General features: G+C 29.3%; 2 protein-coding genes across 18 annotated transcripts in view; both read right to left on the bottom strand.

Annotated features, from left to right (window-relative positions):
* LOC136082398 (fibrillin-2-like) overlaps window positions 1-20,201 on the bottom strand; it is a 150,798-nt gene that overhangs the window by 17,948 nt on the left and 112,649 nt on the right. For all 17 annotated transcript variants that reach the window (XM_065801587.1, XM_065801590.1, XM_065801602.1 and 14 more), the window contains 5 exons: window positions 19,338-19,466; window positions 18,927-19,058; window positions 18,466-18,597; window positions 16,837-16,984; window positions 14,469-14,689 (listed from right to left, as the gene is read on the bottom strand). In XM_065801587.1, the coding sequence (XP_065657659.1) occupies window positions 14,469-14,689; window positions 16,837-16,984; window positions 18,466-18,597; window positions 18,927-19,058; window positions 19,338-19,466 (762 nt within the window). The remainder of the gene's footprint in view (window positions 1-14,468; window positions 14,690-16,836; window positions 16,985-18,465; window positions 18,598-18,926; window positions 19,059-19,337; window positions 19,467-20,201) is intronic.
* Window positions 3,483-6,210, bottom strand: LOC136082397 (uncharacterized). Its single transcript, XM_065801586.1, has 2 exons — window positions 5,565-6,210; window positions 3,483-5,454 (listed from the first exon to the last, which is right to left on the bottom strand). Exon 2 carries the CDS (start codon window positions 5,116-5,118, stop codon window positions 3,565-3,567), a length of 1,554 nt encoding a protein of 517 aa, XP_065657658.1. The 5' UTR covers window positions 5,119-5,454; window positions 5,565-6,210; the 3' UTR covers window positions 3,483-3,564.

Genomic DNA, 20,201 nt, shown 5'->3' with positions numbered 1-20,201 from the left:
ATATATATATATATATATATATATATACACACACAAAAACACCTATAGGTACAAGGGGCGAAGTAAGTGATTGGAAATTGAAGATTCCTGTAAATGTTCTGGTCTTTAAATTTTCAGCTACTTGAAAAACCTTGAACTTTTATGGATCATAAAAATTAAATATAACTAATTTTGCTAAAACCCTTACAACTTACTTGTATAATATATTTCTGGTATGAAACAGCTGTTAATCTAGCTAAATAAACAGCTGTATTAACCTGTATTTTGTATTTGTATATAGCTAATAGTAAGGTAAATACAAATACAGGAAAAAAAATTAGAAACACAAGATTCAAGTACCTAATGTTATACAAAAAAAATTTAAGGAAATTTTTTTTTTATCCATCCTCTTTGCTTTAACAAAGCTGCAAGCAACCACAATTAGAGTTGGAAGTTACTGAAATAGAAAAGATGAAATTTATAGAGCAACATAACAATTGATAGACGACTCAAAAGATTGCAAATTATTTGAATAATATGGAGGAAAGCAACATAAAGTAAGCTAATTTCAAAGAACTGGTGTTAGAGGAAAAAAACTATAAAATAGAGCAAATAAGAGTTTTTGGAGCACTTAGGAACAGTCATAGTAAAAGGATGAGACTTAATTGAATGACAAGTAACATGAGAATGAATTTTAGTAGGTGGCACAAAAGATGCTAGCTTTTAGAGCAGTGTCCCTTATTGTATTTGTTTGAGGGCAGCCATGCAATAAACTTTTATCAGTTAAAAGCCACGACAATGGTAATGCTTGTGGTTTACAAATTTGTCTCAAACAAGCATACGCATGATTTGACATAACTGACATAAATAAAAAACTATTAGAGTTAAATGTAGACAGAGCAAGCGTAAGTCTTGGTGTTCACTTAGGTTTAGGAGTTTTACAAAAAAAAAAATCTCTATGGCTTCAAGTAATACAATGTTTCAACCATCGTCTTGATCACGAATTAAAAGATGGAAAATTTAATGTATTTGAAAAATGTGAACACTTCTTACTAAAGTTACATTGTCTTTATGAACATTCGTCAAAACCTTCACGAGAATTGAAACTTTTATCACTGGCTATATCATAAATGGAATGCAATGAAAATAGCTTTAGATAATTATGGTGCATATATTTTTTATAGAGTCTTTTAGCCAAACAGAACCTTTGCCATCAAAAAAAAGCTGAGGTAAAGAGGTTTTTAAAGGTTTAGAAAGCAAGATTTACATAATCTAGTAAAAGGTGTCTGCAGGGTGCAACAATTTAATTGGACAATAGAAAAACTTTAAGCTCTCTTGAATAGTTCTTTGGGCAATATTCCAACAAAGCTAACTATTTTAACAAACTAAAAAAATTTAATTGAAAAAATATTTGAGGGCAATTTCATTTATCAAAACATTACTTTTCAAAATTTTAATAAAACTAATGAATCAGTGCAACACATTTATACTGATATAATGAATAGTTGGAGTAACAAATGGTATGGATTTGCATTTCAAAAATATTAAGGTATCTCATTTATTCTTTAATTTAATTTTTAATGTTAGACATTTCTTTTTAGATGACGAACCCTGGGATTATACTTGATGATAAAGAAATAGCAGAAAGGGTTTCACATTTTTAAGATCACTTAAAAAAAGGGGGATGTGATGTAGACGAAATTTTTGTTGATTGGATTGTTTTAAAAAATTATATTTTTACAAAGTAAAAAACTTGTTAGGTAAATATTATTTGAAAATGAGGAAAAAACTTTTTACAAGAGATATAACTATTGCAGAATACATAAATGTATAAGACGCTTATGAGGGGACGACTGAATAAGTGTGAATTGGCATAAGTACAAACTGGCATAAGTGCAATCTTGCATATTTTAACATAAGTGCAAACTTTGCCAAATTTGTTTGACGCACTTATGCCATTTCGCACTCGTTCTAGTTTTTGTAATTGCATTGCATTTATGACAGTTTGCACTGATGCAAATCTTTGCAAATTTTTTTTGCGCACTTAAGCCAATTTGCACTTATGCAAACCCTATTTTGGATGCATGGTAAAATAAGAAAGATAAAATAAGAAAGCTTCCTGCTGCTATTGGGAACAAAATCTGCTGATGCAAATTTTATTTTGAACCTTTCTGTATTAACAATATCAGATTTGGAAAAAAAAGTGATAGTGATAGCTCTAATGTTTAAACTTATTTTGCTTTAATTTTTTAAATAAAAAATTGTTCTGATTGAATTTATTATTAAACTATGTTTTCCAGTGAAAACTCTTTTGAAATGCCCTTTAATAAAAAAAAAGTAAAAACGTAAAAGTTATAAAAATAAAATAAATTTGTAGTAAAATTTGGTAAAGTTGTAGTTGTTATTTTTTTACAATAGGAGATTTTAGCAACTATATTTTTTTAATGTTTTAATTTTTATTGCCGAAAGTTCAATTGAGAATCATTTAATTTGCCACTTTTATATATATATATATATATATATATATATATATATATATATATATATATATATATATATATATATATATATATATATATATATATACATATACATATATGTATTTATATGCGGTAGTGGTGTAGTGGTAGAGCGCTCGCTTCATAAGCGAGAGGTTCCGAGTTTGATCCCCACCACGTCCCTGGTAGTACCAAGCTCAACTTGTTTCTCCGCGCAGCGGCCTTGTTCGTCAAGTTTCGTGTTTTGGAGTTATAGAGTCGAGAGAGGGTTATAACCACAATTAAGTAGCCTCCTCGTCTGTAGTGGCCTTATGGGCCTTGGGGAGGTAAATTAACAAAAAAAAAAAAAAAAAAAAAAAAAAAAATATATATATATTAGGGGTATTCAAAAAAAGTGAATTTTCAAATCTAAAAAACCATACCCCCTAAATTTGGGGCAAATGTATAAAAAATGAGCCTCGCAAAGTTTGAGCGCTGTCCGATCACTTTTTTCCCCCCCTCAAGTTAAAAATTTAGGGGAAAATTGACCGAAAAGTGGTAATTTTCGGGCGCCTTGAGGGAGGGGTAATTTTTTTTTTTTTCAAATTTTTTTTTTTATGCTATATGTATATAGGCCTATATTTTTGTTTAAAAATATATGGTTTTCTTCCTACTTCTCAAAAACCTATGTTTGGTGGTATTGAAAATCAGAATTTTTGTAGTTAAAGTTAGATTTATATATATATATATATATATATATATATATATATATATATATATATATATATATATATATATATATATATATATATATACATATATATATATATATATATATATTTATTTATAAGCCTTGTGTGTATTAACATATACCCACAAGGCCTCTCTAACTATTCCCAAGACATACCAGAGGGAGCAACCAACTTCATTTTGCCAGAAAGAATGAACAGTTGTTGGTTGTGACCTCAGCAATGTTGTTTATCTATATTGAAAAAAACACTATTTATCTATATTGAAAAATCAAAATGAGCAAGAATAAATAAAATTATAAATTTATATTCAAGTTTTATAACAGAAAAAAAATTTACAAATCTAATAATAATCAAGTTTAACTCTTTATCTTTTTTCGCATCACACCAAGTCCATCATTAAACTTAATCTTTGAAATTGTACCGGATTTTTGTTCTTGTGATCTGAATACAGATCGAACTTTGTCCACAGTTAGCAATCTGTTGTGCTTTTCAGTTTCATCAGAATATCTATGAATATACTGCCCCATCATACCTATTGACCGTTCTGAATGGTCATTTACAAAAATCAAAGTTTCCGCATATTTTTGAAAACTTTTGAAGCATGACTGAGTATGCCAATAGTTTGGTGGAAGTGAGAGCCAGTCTTGAACTCGTTGCTTATCAAACCCAATCATGTCAAAAATCAGGTAAGAAAAAACATCAACCAAGGCAGACAAGGATGGTGGTTTTTTCCCTATTTTTGTATTCATTTTATAAATTTCCTTGATATCTTGCTTTACTTTATTCTCAGGCTTATAATAGTCAGAGCTAGGCATATCAAATGACAGAATTGCTGATGCAATTTTTGCCTTCTCCTCTGATGCTAACTCATCATCTAGCAAAGCTAAAGGTATCATTGTTGAATCCAAATACCAACAGTGTTTATACTGAGACTCTAATACAGCATCGACAGCTATTGGGTTTGTACATACCTTCTTGTACAGATGCATTTGATTTATCGCTGTAATGTCAAGAAAAGGAGCTTTGATGACATCCTCAGATTGTAGATACCATTTTGCATAAAAGCAAACAATAAATTCTGTAATAAGCTTAATTTCAATTTTTAGTTTATCATTTTCCTGAACAAATGTAAGTTGATTGGATAAAAGCCGAAGCTTTAGATAATAAATTGCTTTTCCTAAAAATCTTGCATGATGAATAGCACCAGTTTTTCTTACTTTATATGTTATAGGAGATAAATACGTGACAACTAATTCTGCAAGCTCACTTCTATCATCTCTTATAATACCTGGTTTACTAACGTATGCTTTGCAAAATGTTAATGACTTCATAGCTGCCTTTTCTAAAAAACTGCTTTTAACCTTATTCCAATCAAACCGTAACAGTAGAACTGAATTATAGTTAAAATTAGGTTCTTCAAAAATATTTTTAAGCTTTTTGAAAAGAGGATTATCAGGTCCACTAGTTTCTTCATTGGTCACTAATTTCCAAAAGTGAAGCATTCTTAATTTAGTCACATGATGCCTACATGCTATTTGGAGGAGATACTTATCCAGTTCTTGAGATATTCTGGAAACTGATCCTTTATTCGTCCCAGTGTTGGATGATGTTGTATCAAAGCATATTCCTCTAGTTTTTGACATAAGTTGATACTCCTTAATTAAGTTCATTACACCTAAGAACTGATCTTCACCAGTGGATGACGCTAGTGGAGGTACTCCAAGTAGGTAAGTCTGTCCATTAATGCTAACTAAAACAGCCATTCTATCCCTCTTTAACATTTTTCCTTTATTTAGCTCAAACAAGGTCTTCCCATCAAAATGAATTATACATGGATATGGAGATGCGTCTATGGCTGCTTTAACATCTTCTTTTGAAATTTTTGCCATGTTTTCATTTTCTTTTTTCATTTTTCTATATGCGGTAGATTGACTGCTTTTAACTTCTTTAAGATCAACACCTGATTGATATAGAATTGCATTTGTTACCTTCTGTAAAACATTTGGTGATATATCACAGGCTGTAGCAGTAAGCAAAACATTACCAGCAAAAACATCTTTTGGAATTTTTGCAATTACTGTGTCTGGGTTTTCAGAGACTTCTATATGATACCAATCACCTGGCTCGAAATCAGATTCAATTGAAGAATCATCGCTTAGAATTGTGTCTATAAGTTCAACGTTGGGTACATTATCTCTCAAAATCTTAGGCTGTAAACGATTTTTCTTCCTGATGCTTTCTTTTGCCTAATTAACAGAAGAAATGTAGTTTTAGTTTTTAATTTTAAAATTAGTGGAAAAAAGAATTAACAGAGCTTGAGAAAGAGCTAAAGTAATTAATTAAAAGTATTGAATACCTTTTTTCTATATTTAATATCCTCTGAACCAATAACAAACTTTCTTTCATTTTCCTGATCTTCAAGAAATTTTAGATCTTCAATCTTGTAGTTTTAGTTTTTAATTTTAAAATTAGTGGAAAAAAGAATTAACAGAGCTTGAGAAAGAGCTAAAGTAATTAATTAAAAGTATTGAATACCTTTTTTCTATATTTAATATCCTCTGAACCAATAACAAACTTTCTTTCATTTTCCTGATCTTCAAGAACCACTATTTCCCCTTTTTGCATTTTTTTTCAAGTTGGAATAGGACTTATGCAATTTAAAAAGTTTTTTAACTAAACTTAAATCAGTTAACACATCAAATCCAGATTTAATCCAGGGCCTCTTGATTTTAGACAAAATACATTCACAACAACTCTCCGAACATCTAGAAAAATTTTTTTTAGGGGGACAAGCAATAATACTTGATATTGATACAGATCGACATTGTTGGTTATATATTAAATGTTGAAGTATATCCAAGCCTGTTGGAAGTTGTATATCTAATTAGAAAAATTTATATTTTATAAATAAAATAAATTTTTTAGCAACTAATGACTCATTATAATTCTAATATTAATAAAAATGTTTATACCTGATATAGCTGGTTTTGCCTCTTTTATAACAAAAAAATCCATTTTTATTTACCTAAGTTGCTTCTCTCCTTTTTATTGTTTATTGTATGTACTAACCTGTATTTATTAAAAAAACTTAAATTTTGAACTATCAGAATATACACGAAATAATACGTATATAACATTAGGCATAACAAAAAATAAATATTTTACAAACCAATTTTCATGATTTTTAGTATCAAGAAACATAGACTTTTGATTAGTAAGGAAAAAACCATATATTTTTAAACAAAAATATAGGCCTATATATATAAAGCAGAAAAAAAAATTAAAAAAAATTGGCCCCTTCCTCAAAACGCCCGAAAACAACCACTTTTCAGTCAATTTTCTCCAAAATTATTAGCTTGAGAAAGTCAAAAGTGAACAGAAAGTAGTCAAACTTTGCGAGGCTCATTTTTTATATATTTGCTCTAAATTTGGGGGTATGGTTTTTTAAGCTTAAAAAGTCACTTTTTTTGAAAATCCCAAATATATATATATATATATATATATATACACACACACACACATATATGTATTTATATATATATATATATATATATATATATATATATATATATATATATATATATATATATACATATATATATATACATATATGTATTTATATATATATGTATATATATATATATATATATATATATATATATAAATATTTATATATATATATATTAGGGTGATGACTTTTATACAATCTCGTTTCCCTGTATCATAATTTGATGAGCTTTCATTTATGATTAAATAAAATACTACATTCAAGGCATTTGATAAAAAACACCTCACATTCAAGGCATTTGATAAAAAACACCTAACATACAAAATGATTTTAAGAATTTTATTTATTAGCTTCTAGGCCAAATTTTTGAAGTCACAGTGCGCAGATACAAAATTGAACACAAGATGTAGAGTCACATGCATACAACATTATATAGGATCATTTAATGCACAAGGAAGCCAAACAATCACGATAATGTCATTAGAGAGGATGAATCTCAGCGGGAGGCTGCCCTCATTGCTGCAGGAGTCGTGTAGTTCTTGCATAACATTGATGGCACGCTTGCAGCACTGGTTGCTTCGGGCAATGTTGATTGGAGAGTCATCTGTTTTCCAGCGGGTTTTCAAGAAATTAAGAGCTTTTGGGTAGTCATTCAGAGCTTCAGATAATTCGTTAAAACCTTCAACGCGGAACAAGTGACTGCTGAACCAATAGCCAGCCCATGAGTAAGAAATGAATGAACAGAGTTTACGCAAACTGATCCGGATTCCTGGCATCAGAATAAACGCAAGAAGGGCTAGAATGGCATGAGTGACCTTTTGCTATTGGGGTGACCTTTCTCTTCAAACATTTGCTGCAGCACAACAAAAACTCCTGTCTTCTCGCACGTTTGTTGTGTCGGCAACAATCATGACAACTGATCCCGACAGGTTGAACTCCTCTAACACATCCTGGAGTACTTCTGCGGTTCAAATTTTTGAATCGCAGAAATTTGTTTGAGATCCGCTAAAATTAAAAGATTCCCATCTTTTAATTTTAGCGCAGTCAACTTAATTCTTAAGATTCATTCTTGAGGACCACAGCCTGATATTCAAAGCCCTTAATATGATTGCCTTCAAAGTGTTTGCTCCACTTCTCCAGATGAAGCGTGCTCACCAAGTGTTTCTTCACCTGAGCAGTTCTCGTGTAGATAGCTTTGTGGATTGCTGATTGACATGGGGTTGGGATTTCAATACCCTCACCAGAAAGCTGGCGGTTTTCTGGTAAGGGCTTTGGACACAGGGCAGAGGATGACAACCACCAGCACACCACGGAGCAGCTGTGGTGTGCTGGCAATTGTCATCCTCTAAAGGACTATCTGTACTGTTCTCAGATGAGTCTGTGCTACTTTCAGAACAATCAGGTAGCGCTAAGCTGGTAAGTGTGGATACCCTCTTTCATTTAGATAGGTAGATGGTATTGGAACTAGCAGGTTTGCCAGTGAAATAACCAACGCGACCTTTGCTCTCAATTTGCAGTTTGTTCTCATCCTCTTTGCACAAACATTTGCCTTTCATCTTGGTCATGTCAAATTGCCCATTTAATGAATCGAAATTTTGTTTTTTTCTGCAGCGCTCGTAGTCTTTCAAAAGTTTTGCTAGTTTTGCACAAATGGCTTGATCAGATACATGCGGAAAGTTCAATGTTTTGCTTCATAGGTCTTTAAGCTTTACAGCAATTAAACCAATCCTCACTCTCTGTTTTTTAGCAGTAGATTCAAGAAATTTGAAGCCCCCTATGATGTGGTTTTTTAGAGGTATGCGACTGTTTGCTCAAGGGTGCTTCATAAATTGCCACGTTGCCTCTTCTTGATGGGGCTTGAAACTGGACTAAGTTCTTACATATATGTAATATATATACTTACATATATGTAATACATATATATAGCAAATCAAATAAAAAAATAGTTCTGTATTTAAGTCTACATAAAAATATTAAAACTAGCATTAATATTTTGTTTGTTTATGCGACACAATGGTCGCAAAAAGTGACCAACGGAGCCGTCCAGTCACGTAGATCTGGGAGATGTGAAAATAGAAGTAGATTGTAGATGATGTCATTGGGTGAGAATCATAAACGAATGTAAAGACTATTTTGTAGGAGGAAGAATATTTTAGGACTCAGAGATTAGGTGAACAATAACTCACGCTCTAGTCATACTAAACAAATGATAAAACAATGGTCTATGAGTGAACAAGTCAATATCGATCCGCTGGTTCATTAAAGGCAACCATGGCTAAAATTATCGCACCGTACAAAAACAATAAAATAAGTAGATAACAAAATATAAAGTAAAATGATAAAAAATATAAGTACGAGCAATATAAAAAGAAAAAATAGGCTAGTAAATGTGCTACTATATATGGTCTAAACTCTAGATAACAAACTGAAAACTGATAATAACCTGTGTGAGATAAAAGTATATAAATGTCGTTAATGTAACAAATTCATAATATACAGCTCAAAAAGCGCTATAATACGTGGGTATAAGAGGTAAAGAAATGTTGGTGCCATGGTAACCAATCAGAATTAAGTAGTGGATAATGGTGATCCCCCTCCTCAGGAATGCACTGCGATCACCAATGACGTTTCGGAGAGCCCGAGACCTGCACTAACGCCACTCGTCAGGGGCGTGTCCTTGCAACAGATCTCACCGCCTGCACTCTACGTCATGCTAGTCAATACTGCAATATAACAGGAATACACTACACAAGCCAAAAATCCCAATCCCTATCCCAGTTTTTAATACAGCTCCAACATTCTTAGAGATCTCATGAGGGTGGTAAGGGATGCGCGTGGTGTGAATATAAGCAAATATGTTAATACATATAAATATCATGTACACTTACATTAGAAAAGACAAACGTGTACACATGCATGTATGCGTATGTATAAAAATAAACAATTTAATGTATAGAAATAACACAAAGCAAATAGAAAATAGAAATTAATAATTATGAGTAACTTACCGCTTCTTTTATGGCTGAAATGTGTCTTATAAATATAATAAGTAAATATCACTCATTATCATCGAAACTAAGAATGTTTGTCGTTAGTATAAAAGTAGTTAGTTGAAAATATGGTAGAAAATCTGGTGACTCCAATAGTATGAGAAATATAAATCTTGCCTGATAAGTAGAGACAAAAGCTATCACACAAAACAGACTCAGATAAATTAAAAAATGCTTAGCCAGAGATAAAAAAATACAGACATATAATCAGTAGGCAGAGAATAGTGAAAAAAATAAACAGATGAGACAATAAATGCAATTTTTTACTAATAGCTTATAACCACTGAAAAACGTAACGTTTAAAAACAATATTGTTGACAAAACGACCTAACGAACGTTAGTGAACACTGTATAGTGCAAACCACAACAAACTAACTTAGCGACGTCAGATCAAGAAAACTAGATAGAAACAAAAAAGAGACAAAAAACCTTATGAGATTGTGATATGTCTAAACTTATCTAGTGGTATAGTTCAGTACATACAAACCAAGAATACATTTGTTATAAAAATACGCTAATACGTAATTTTGTGAAAAAAAATTTTTTTTTTTTTCTTCCGCGCTCTTTTGCTTCTCACAAATATGCGGTCTCATTCACACGTAATAACACAAATCTGAATAAATATACAAGGATAAGGTCAAAAAAAGATTACGAACAAAAGTATATAATAAAGAACAAATATTTGATATACTGATTTTAGAGACTGTTGATGTCTATAGGTGTGATGGTGTAGTGCATTAGTATGTACCGTTTGGTCGTCTCGCCTGGTCTCGTTATGTTTTCGTTCACTTTCAAATCGGGTGAATAGAAAGCTAAACACACTCACTCCTTGCGCTTATGAGCTAGCACATCAGAGCCAGACGTACGACCTACAGAATGGATTTCAATTGATCGAATGCACACATTAGTCACCGTAGGCCACAAGCCATCGCTCTTAGTCAAAAGAGCTACTGCCCCGTGCTGATGTGGAATGATGTGCTATGGAGTGAGATTTTAGATCCGAGCACATAGTCAGCGAGCGCTGATCCGACGTGCATTGTGGAGCTTCCGAATGAACGTGTGTGTGAGTGTTAGCGTAGCCATTAGGTTATTGAGCGCCGTAACCACATCCAGCGGGATAGCCTAATTTTTGTCGTTTTCCGTTTTGTCGTTGTAGTGTACATTGGAAGAAGTCGGGGCTCACCAGCCACAAAGAATAAATTTGTTTTGTAAGAAAATACTTAAAATAAAAATAAAAGCGCTACCGCTTTTTAAGTTTGATATATAATTTAATAGAGGAAGTGAAACTCTATTACCTTAATTTTTTTTCCCCATATTTTTAATTAATAGGGCTAAATTTATTGATTTTGTTAAAAAACCTTATATAAATATGACTTACCTGGAATTACTTAACCATTATTTAATAAATAAACAAAAGTTAAGTTAGTTTTGCACTAAAAAGACGCGCAAAATGGGCAAAAGACTTATCACTCAAGGTGAAAGATGGCTAATTTTTGCTTACATCAAAGAAGGAGCCAAAAGTAATAGAGAAATTGCCAGGTCAATTGGAGTTTCTGAGAAATGCATTCGGACAATGAAGCAAAACTTTCTTCACACTGGTGGTGCTAGCGAGAAAACGAGGCCAGGTAGACCCTTTTCAAACACCAGAAAAGACGATAGTGCCCTTTTTAGAGCTGTCAGAGCTAATCCAAGAATCCGTTACAAAGAATTGACCACAGAATTCAAAACAATGCGAAATACATCTATTTCTCAAAGCACAGCCCGCCGAATACTTAACAAATACAAGATTGGAGTCTACTCTGCTTTAAAGAAACCGCTCCTGCGTCCATATGATAAACAAAGGAGACTAAAATGGTGTCGTGAAAGAAGGTATTGGACAATAGAACAATGGAAAAACATTATGTAGAGTGATGAGAGTAACTTTGAGCTTATCAATCGCAAATCTAACATAACAGTCAAAAAAATGGCTCACGAAAAACATTACACCAGGTACATTAGACCAACTGTACAAAGTGGAGGAGGCTTGATAGGAATCTGGTCATGCTTCAATTACAAAGGTCTTGGTATGTGCCTAACATACACTGAAGAATCAACTCCAGAATATACACTGAATAATCAACTTCAGAATATACATAGAAGTACTGGAAAACAACCTCATTCCATGAATTTACCTGCTTATGCTCAAAGAAAAACCATGGAAACTTCAACAAGATGGCACTACTGCACAACTGCATACTATACAAAGGAGTGGTTCAACAATAATAATATCAAGATAATACCATGGCCTCCATACTCACCTAATTTGAACCCGATTGAAAACATTTGGGCCTGGATTGACCGTGATTTGGCTAAGGTTCTAATTTCTACACTTGGTCAGCTGAAGGACATCCTTAAGGAGACCTGGTATAGGGTCCCAGAAGCGATGTGCAAAAATCTTGTTGAGTCTATGCCTAAAAGAGTTCTTAGTTGTATTAAAGTAAATGGCGGATACACAAAATATTGATTGATTCATAAATTACGCCTCCTAATGTATCGTGTGTCTAAATTTATGAATAATTTTTTTTGTATATTTTTTTAAAATTTTGTATTTTATATGTATTTATCTAATAAATCGAAAAAAACTAAAATGAAACCTTTTTTGCTATTGTTTTATCGTTAAAAAACTAAAAATTTCTGTTCTCAAATATGAGTGCGTCTAAATTTATGAAAACCACTGTATATACATATACATAAACAATAAAATTTTTGACATTAAATAGTTAAAGAAGTAAAGAACAATGCACAAAAAAAAACACATGCATTTGATTATAGGATAGCATAAATCAATCACCATTATTCAAGTTCTTAGAAATGCTATACAAACTTACTGTTATATACAAAATTACTTTGTTAATTAAAATTAAAGCTACATTTGATATTTTTAAATACTAAAAGGAAACAATCATTAAAAATCTCTTAAAAATCTCTATTTACTGATAAGAAAAAGCATTGTTAGTTATGATGGATTTAGTTAAGGACAAGACAAAAGATAGGCTTATTAGAGTAATTAGATAGATAAAAGATTAGATAGATAAAAGATTAGATATAAGGCTTAATAGAGTAATATTAAAAAGTTGTCTTAAAGTGTAAAATACTTGCAAAAAAGAAGAAAGCAAAATAAATAAAGCTGATAATTTATTTTGAGAAGGTGTCAAATGAAAGATTTGAATGGAACAAACATTTGATGCTAACATCATTTTCAAATAAAAAGAAAAACTTTTTCAAAAATGTATTCTTCACAAAATTATATTTATTTCAGTTTTAGCTTTAAAAAAATGGGATTTTGTAAAGCAACTGTACAAAAATCAGGAGAAAAAATTAGGAAATCAGGAAATCATAATATATTTTTAATGAGTGGTTTATTAAGCCAAAGAAATCTTAGATAAATGATATATGAACTTTATTTCTCAATAAGATCCACATTGGCAAAACTCTTAAAATTTTTACAACCCACTGTTTTTGAAAACAAACAAGATTTTTATTACCAAATAATATTTTGTTTCAATAACTTGATACCAACTAAACCCCAAAATGTCCATAAGCCTTTACCATCTCAGCTAGCACAGCAGAAGAAAAAACCATCTTGCTTCACTGAGATTTAATAACCAATACAGGTTAGGAAGCTTACTCATTTATCTTAGTTACTGTGAATCATCTCCACCTTTGTTTATACACAATATTTTCACTTAAACATGTTTGTTCTATTCAAATCTTTCATTTGACACCTTTTCAAAATAAATTATCAGCTTTATTTATTTTGCTTTCTTCTTTTTTGCAAGTATTTTGTAAATATTACTCTATTAAACCTTATATCTAATCTTCCATCTAATCTTCTGTCTATCTAATTACTCTAATAAGCCTATCTTTTGTCTCGGCCTTAACTAAATCCATCATAAGTAACAATGCTTTTTCTTATCAGATTAAGTTATGCATACAGCTTGATTACGTTTGTTTAGCTATTCAACACAAGGCCTTTACATTTATTTTGAGTTTTTTCTTTATATGTTATAAGATATTATTTTTCTCTTTATTTTATATTTTCCTAATTTTGATTTTAAAAGAATGGTTTCTTGAGCCTCCTATATACCTAGCACAAACACGTTTTTAGAGGTTTTTGATTGGTTTTGAACATTTTTATTTAATTTGAAAATTCTAACATGGTTTCTCCTTAAGAACATCTTATGTTGAATTTTTTTCAAGTATGCAGTCCCTTGAACTTATTTGTAGTTGAATAAAATGTTTATTACTGTCTCCTAATACAGTCAATTTTTTTCAACATTTCTAAAAATCCTAGAATTTATGTTTGAAAACGAAATAGCATACATAATAGATAACAATGTTGCATTGCTAAAATTGTTTTTGTCTTTGACATGCTTAAAAAAAGTTTGTATCAACTATATGGTACTTTTTGGTGTTGAGTGTTAAACAAGCTTGTTTATTTTTTATTCTGTTCTTAAGCAATATTTTTTATGCCTCAAATGTAAATTAAACATTTTGTATAACATAAATATTACACTCTTTAAAAAAATAACAAAAATATAAGTATATAAAATATAAGTAATACACAAAATACACATAACAACATACAAAACACTCAATAATGATAAAGTAGAAAAAATAACTAAAAATAAAACATACCTACATTATAGAACATTATAGTTACCTTTTAAAAGTTTTACCGCAACATTAACACAAGATGCTTTGGTATCAGAAAAAACCATTTCAGTTTTAGTGGCATAACAAGTTTTAGCAAGAATATTTGAACTAATCTTTGCTATAAAGACATTACCAAATGCTCCTTCCCCTATTTTTTTATCAAGACTTATGCAGGTTGGAGAAATTTCCCATTTGTCTACTGGCAATTTTTCATAACCCATATAGTTTCTAAAATAATAAACTTTACAATCTTTATAATTATTAATAATTTTACAAAATATTATTTATTTAAAAAGTTTTTGATTTAATGTTGATAAAAATTAAAATGCCAATGAATTATTATATCAAAAATTTAAGATAAAAAAAGCTATAATAAAATTAATAACAATAAAAAACTTATTTGTAAAGATTTTTTTTAAAGTTTTGAAAAAATTGAGGAATTTAAACTCTTAATCTCTTTTTGGCAAGAGTAATTCTCATTGAAAAAGGTAAAATGGGGTAACATTAACACATCTTTAAAAATTTTTTTTTTTAAAGCTGTGCCAAACCAAATTTGGTATGCAATATTTCTATGTGTTTACCAATGATATTGCTGCCATAAACTGATGAAGAACTTAATTAGTTATCTAGTATAACTGATAGATAATTTTTTTTTGGGTTTCAAATGTCAATGTTACCCCTATATGGGGAAACATTAGCAGTAGTAGCTGCAAATTTTAAAGTTACATTATGAGGGGTAACATTATTATTGGAATTTTGAAAAATAAAATAGAGAAAATATTTTCAATATATATTAGCACCAACCTGCATTTTCATTTTAAAAATAAGCAGCATTAAATAGTTGTAAAATTGCAATGAAAATGTAATATTATATTATTATTTAAAAGATATCCATTGGCTTCAGTTCTGATGGTGTCTACTTAAAAATATAAAAAAGTATGGTAACTTATGATTAAAAGTTTTCTCTCTAAGAATTGTCAAACTATTTAGTTCCACATTACATTAATGACTCAATATTTGATTACGATGAAATCTGCAGTGATGTAATTTTTGTTGGATTTCTTTGTTACAAATTTTTTAGTGTTTGGTTTAATTTAGGAAACAACAAGAAGTTTTGATATTTTGTTCTTACTAATATTATGCAACATTGTTGGGTGTGGACTTTAACTTTTTGCAAGTGTCAGTGTTTAGATCTGTTGAAATTTGATGTATTGGTACATTTTTTTTCAGAGTTATATTTTTAATTTAGGGTTTGCTTGCTTGATTTTATTTCATGTTATTGTGAAAGATTCATCAGATGTAAGACATTCTGCCAACTTTTGCTTGATTCTTGGCCCATGGGGTGACTTAGCATTCCTGTCAATGTTACCCCAAAACTAAAATATGCATTTAAAAAAAAAAGCTTAATATTTAGAAACAACATCATAAAAACGCAAGTAAAATGATATTATAGTATGGTTTTATTTTTCTTTGGACTAAAACTAGAAATTAGTTTAATTTATGCCCTCGTATAATATTGTTATTTACACTTACTATTATGTGGATAAAAATAGTTATATTTTTTCATTTAACATCTGGCTACAAAATCTATTAAAAATAATTTAAACAATAATCAACAGGTGACTGGTAAAAATATTTAATCTAATACATGTCAATGCTACCCACATCCCAAGGTACCTTATACATGTCAAAGTACCTTATGCGCGATACCTTATACAACTATTGTAAAAAATTACAAATATTAACTTTGATCTTTGCACAACCTCTCTCCAAGATAAACTTTTTCTGTCTTTCACTAACATACACAAAATTGAAAATAGGCATACAATACAAGCACATAAAAGTTGAAAGTTTGATCAATCCATCTTACTTTTAGATATGATTCAAGCTCATTGAAACCATTTCATTGAAAAAAATTTTTTTGTAATTATTTTATAAAAAAGGTTCAAGTTCCAAATCTTATATACTCTATATACTTCCTCAAAAAAACAATGTTTAAAAAAATTACTATTTAGGTTTGAAAAAAAAACTTAAATGTACACTTAAAAACTTTTTAGATGTGCACTTTATTGTATTTAAATATTATTTAGGTATACTTGTATATTTTTTGGACTGTTATTACTGCTCATAAATGATTTTAATAACAAAAAAGGAAACACAAAAAAAGAAATAATTGCATTAAAAGTTCAATAAATAACAAAATTATTTAGGATATAAAGAACAACAAAATAAAATCCAAAGTTTCTATTTTTCAAAATTTTCAAATAAGTTTTTACTAATAATATTAATATTAATATTAATAATAATAATAATAATAATAATAACAATAATAATAACAACAATAATAATAATAAATGCATTAAAAATTTACTCACTCTAAACTGTATATATCAGGATTGAGAACTGTTTCTTGGAGATTTAATTTTGTCTTTCGAATCCATAGTGCAATAACAACAACTATAACAAGTACTATAACAGATCCAAGAGTCGAACCAATGATTGCAGATATTTGAGATGTGTTTTCTAGAAAAAAAAGAAAAAAAAAATCAAGGTAACTGATTGAAATTATTGAAGTTATCTTATAAACTATTATATAAGTAAATATAAAACAAATACATTGATAAATTGTTGTTAATATTATTACTAATTAATTACCCCATATAGGATTTGAATATCTCTTGTTTTCTATATCTCCAAAAACTTTTTAAACAAAAGCTTTGAATTTCACAAGTTTAAAAAAATTAATACTGTTATATAAAAAAAAAATCCCAAAGTTCTTAATGATTTGAAAAACTTGTCCTAAATCCTTGCTTTATAAAGTATGTACACAAATAAAGTCTTCATAAAGTATGCACTAAGGTACATACTTTATGAATGCCCCTTCATCACAAAAAATAATTATATATCAAAACGTAAGTTCTGTATTTGGTTGAACCAGATAAGTTGAGTGAACTATGATCTGCTCCAAACTAATAAATTATTCACAGAACCTTGAAAAAAAATGCAAGAGTCAATTTAAACTGCACACTGAACTAAAGGAAAAATGACAGTATATGCCAATAGAGGTGAAAAAGACTTTTTGCAGCCAGTTATTTATAAAAAAAGTTTTAACTCAAGTACAAGTAAAAATAAAAACTCCCGAGATCAACTCTAAAAATAAAATTCTGTCAGAATATTAGAAAAAAAAGTAACGTTTACTTCATGGTAACATACAAGCACATAACCCCATTATAAAAATTTGTCAACCATGGAAGAAGACTAAATGATAGTAAGAAACAATAAGTAAATAATAATAAAAAATGTTCAGAGAAAAGCTTCAGTCCCTATCTCGACTGTAATAGCCTTAGGGTGATGATTAACATTAAAAAAAAAATAAGTTTAAAAAAATTTTAAAAATACTTTTAAAGCACAATAATTCACAACTTTAATAGCAAAAAAAAAATTCAATTGCTCTAAAATTTAAAACTTTATTTAATAAAATAAAATTTTAAATTAATTTTATAAAACTACGTTTTTTTAGGAACTTTTTAAATTAGGTACTCTAAAAATGGTTTGACACATGTTTAGACAACAAAGCAACTATGATCTTTACTTTATTTGATGCAATTAACAATGTAGCTCTGACAAACTACAGTTTTTGTTAATTTTGATTAGATGATTTAACCTAAAAGAACTGCATATATTTTTATTGACTTATTTTATTTCAACCAAGAATTAAATTAAAAATTCTGTTTTTCACAAGAAAATAATGATGAAAATAGCAAAAACTTTAATATTTAATATTAATACTTCAAATTAAATTTGAAATTAAACATTTAATGTTTAATATTTCTACTTCACAGAAAGTAGCACTGTCAAAACCCGTGCAAATGTAAAAACAAAGATAAAAACAAAGCTAAAGTAATGATGATTACAAAAAAAAAAAATAATAATAATAAATTTTTTATCCTTCAAAAACAAGTTTTAGTTAAATATGTACAAATTTTAGATTCAAAATGACTCACCGACACAGCTTGCATTATCTTGACCTAATTTCCACCCAATATCACACATGCAAAAATAACTTCCATTAGTATTTTGACACACTTCATTAATCAAAGTGCACGGTGGTGGGAGAATAGTACATTCATTGATATCTTTATAAATAAATAAAATTTTAAGTAGTATTTCTATTGAAAAACTAAAAATGTATCAAGATTATAAATATTTAAAATTAAACTTTTTTGTTTTTTTTGTTTGTTTATTATTCATTATTTTATGCATTTTGAAAGACCTTCAAAATTATTGCATTTCAAATTTTAAAATGATTATAAATAAAATCTTCAAAAAAAGAAATCATTATATTTTTCGAGTAGAGTCACTACACTCATCAATATCTAAAAAAAAAACACTCAGTAAAAGCATAAATAATAAAGCTATAAAAGCAAAATTGGGTTAGCTAATGGTTTTTTGATAAACAACTTACCAACACAACTTGCATTATCTTGACCTATTTTCCATCCACTTTGACATGTGCACAAATAACTGCCATTAAAATTTTGACATACTCCATTATTCCAAGAACATAAAAGTGGCAAGAAAGTGCATTCATTGACATCTTTAGAAATGTATTATAAGGGTATAAAGGTATTTTTCATTTGCTTATTAAAATTAAAATAAACTTAGATTAATATAAACAAAGTTATAAAACAATTTTATTTTAAAACTAAAACTAAATATGCATTTAACAAAATTAACTATTATTATCATTACTATTCTTCATTTAAAGAAAATTTGAGAGATAACAACATTTCAAATTTGAAAAATATTAGAAGTATAAACTAAAAAAATATTGTAAAATATGTGCATTAAATGTTTTAAACAACAAGCCACACACCAACACAGCTGGCACCATCTTTACCCAACTCCCATCCTTTTTCACACTTGCACAAATAAGATCCAAATGTATTTTCACATATAGAATTTGTCCAAGGACATCGACTTGTATTATTGCATTCATCAATGTCTTTAACAAACAAAAATTTCAAACATTAATAACTTAACAGTAATATTAGATAATAACTTAATACAATATACAGTTAATACAATATAATATATACTTAATACAATATATATACTTAATACAATATAAAGTTAATAACTTAGTCAGTAATTAAATTAATTTAAAATTTTAGCAACTATGCAATAATATACAGTTCTACAACTTTATTTGAACACTTCTCCGGCACAGGCTACAGAGATAAATCATTTTTGAACAAGCAGGCAAATAATTTCTTAATTCGGGAAGACTTATTTTTTAATTCTACACATTCTAATTACTAACTCTGAAACAGTTGGTGTGAGTATTAAAGGTTCCAAATTGTTACCATAGATACAATCCAGTTTACACAATCTAATTACCATTCTACATTTTTATTACCAACTCTGGAACTGTTGGTAGGGTTGTGTAAGTAATAAAGGTTCAAAATTGTTACCATAGGCACAATCCAGTCTATGTAGTCCAACATAGGTTTAATTTTCATTTTAAGAACGTAAAGATATCAAGACCCAATTGATTAGTCACTGGTCAATTATATAACCATTTATTAGACAATAGTTAGAGAGGTCAAAGAAATCTCAAAGTTTATAAAAGTAGCAAGTAGCAATGCTGTAGTGGTGTAATGGTAGAGTGGTTCTTTCATAAGTGAGAGGTTCCGAGTTTGATCCCCACTACATCCCTTGTAGTACCACGCTCAACTTG

Source organism: Hydra vulgaris, chromosome 07 (assembly GCF_038396675.1).
Source record: "Hydra vulgaris chromosome 07, alternate assembly HydraT2T_AEP".
Classification (NCBI taxonomy): Eukaryota; Metazoa; Cnidaria; class Hydrozoa; order Anthoathecata; family Hydridae; genus Hydra; species Hydra vulgaris.
The sequence above is the reverse complement of the archived record's forward strand: the minus strand, read 5'-3'. Positions and strand labels throughout refer to the sequence as shown.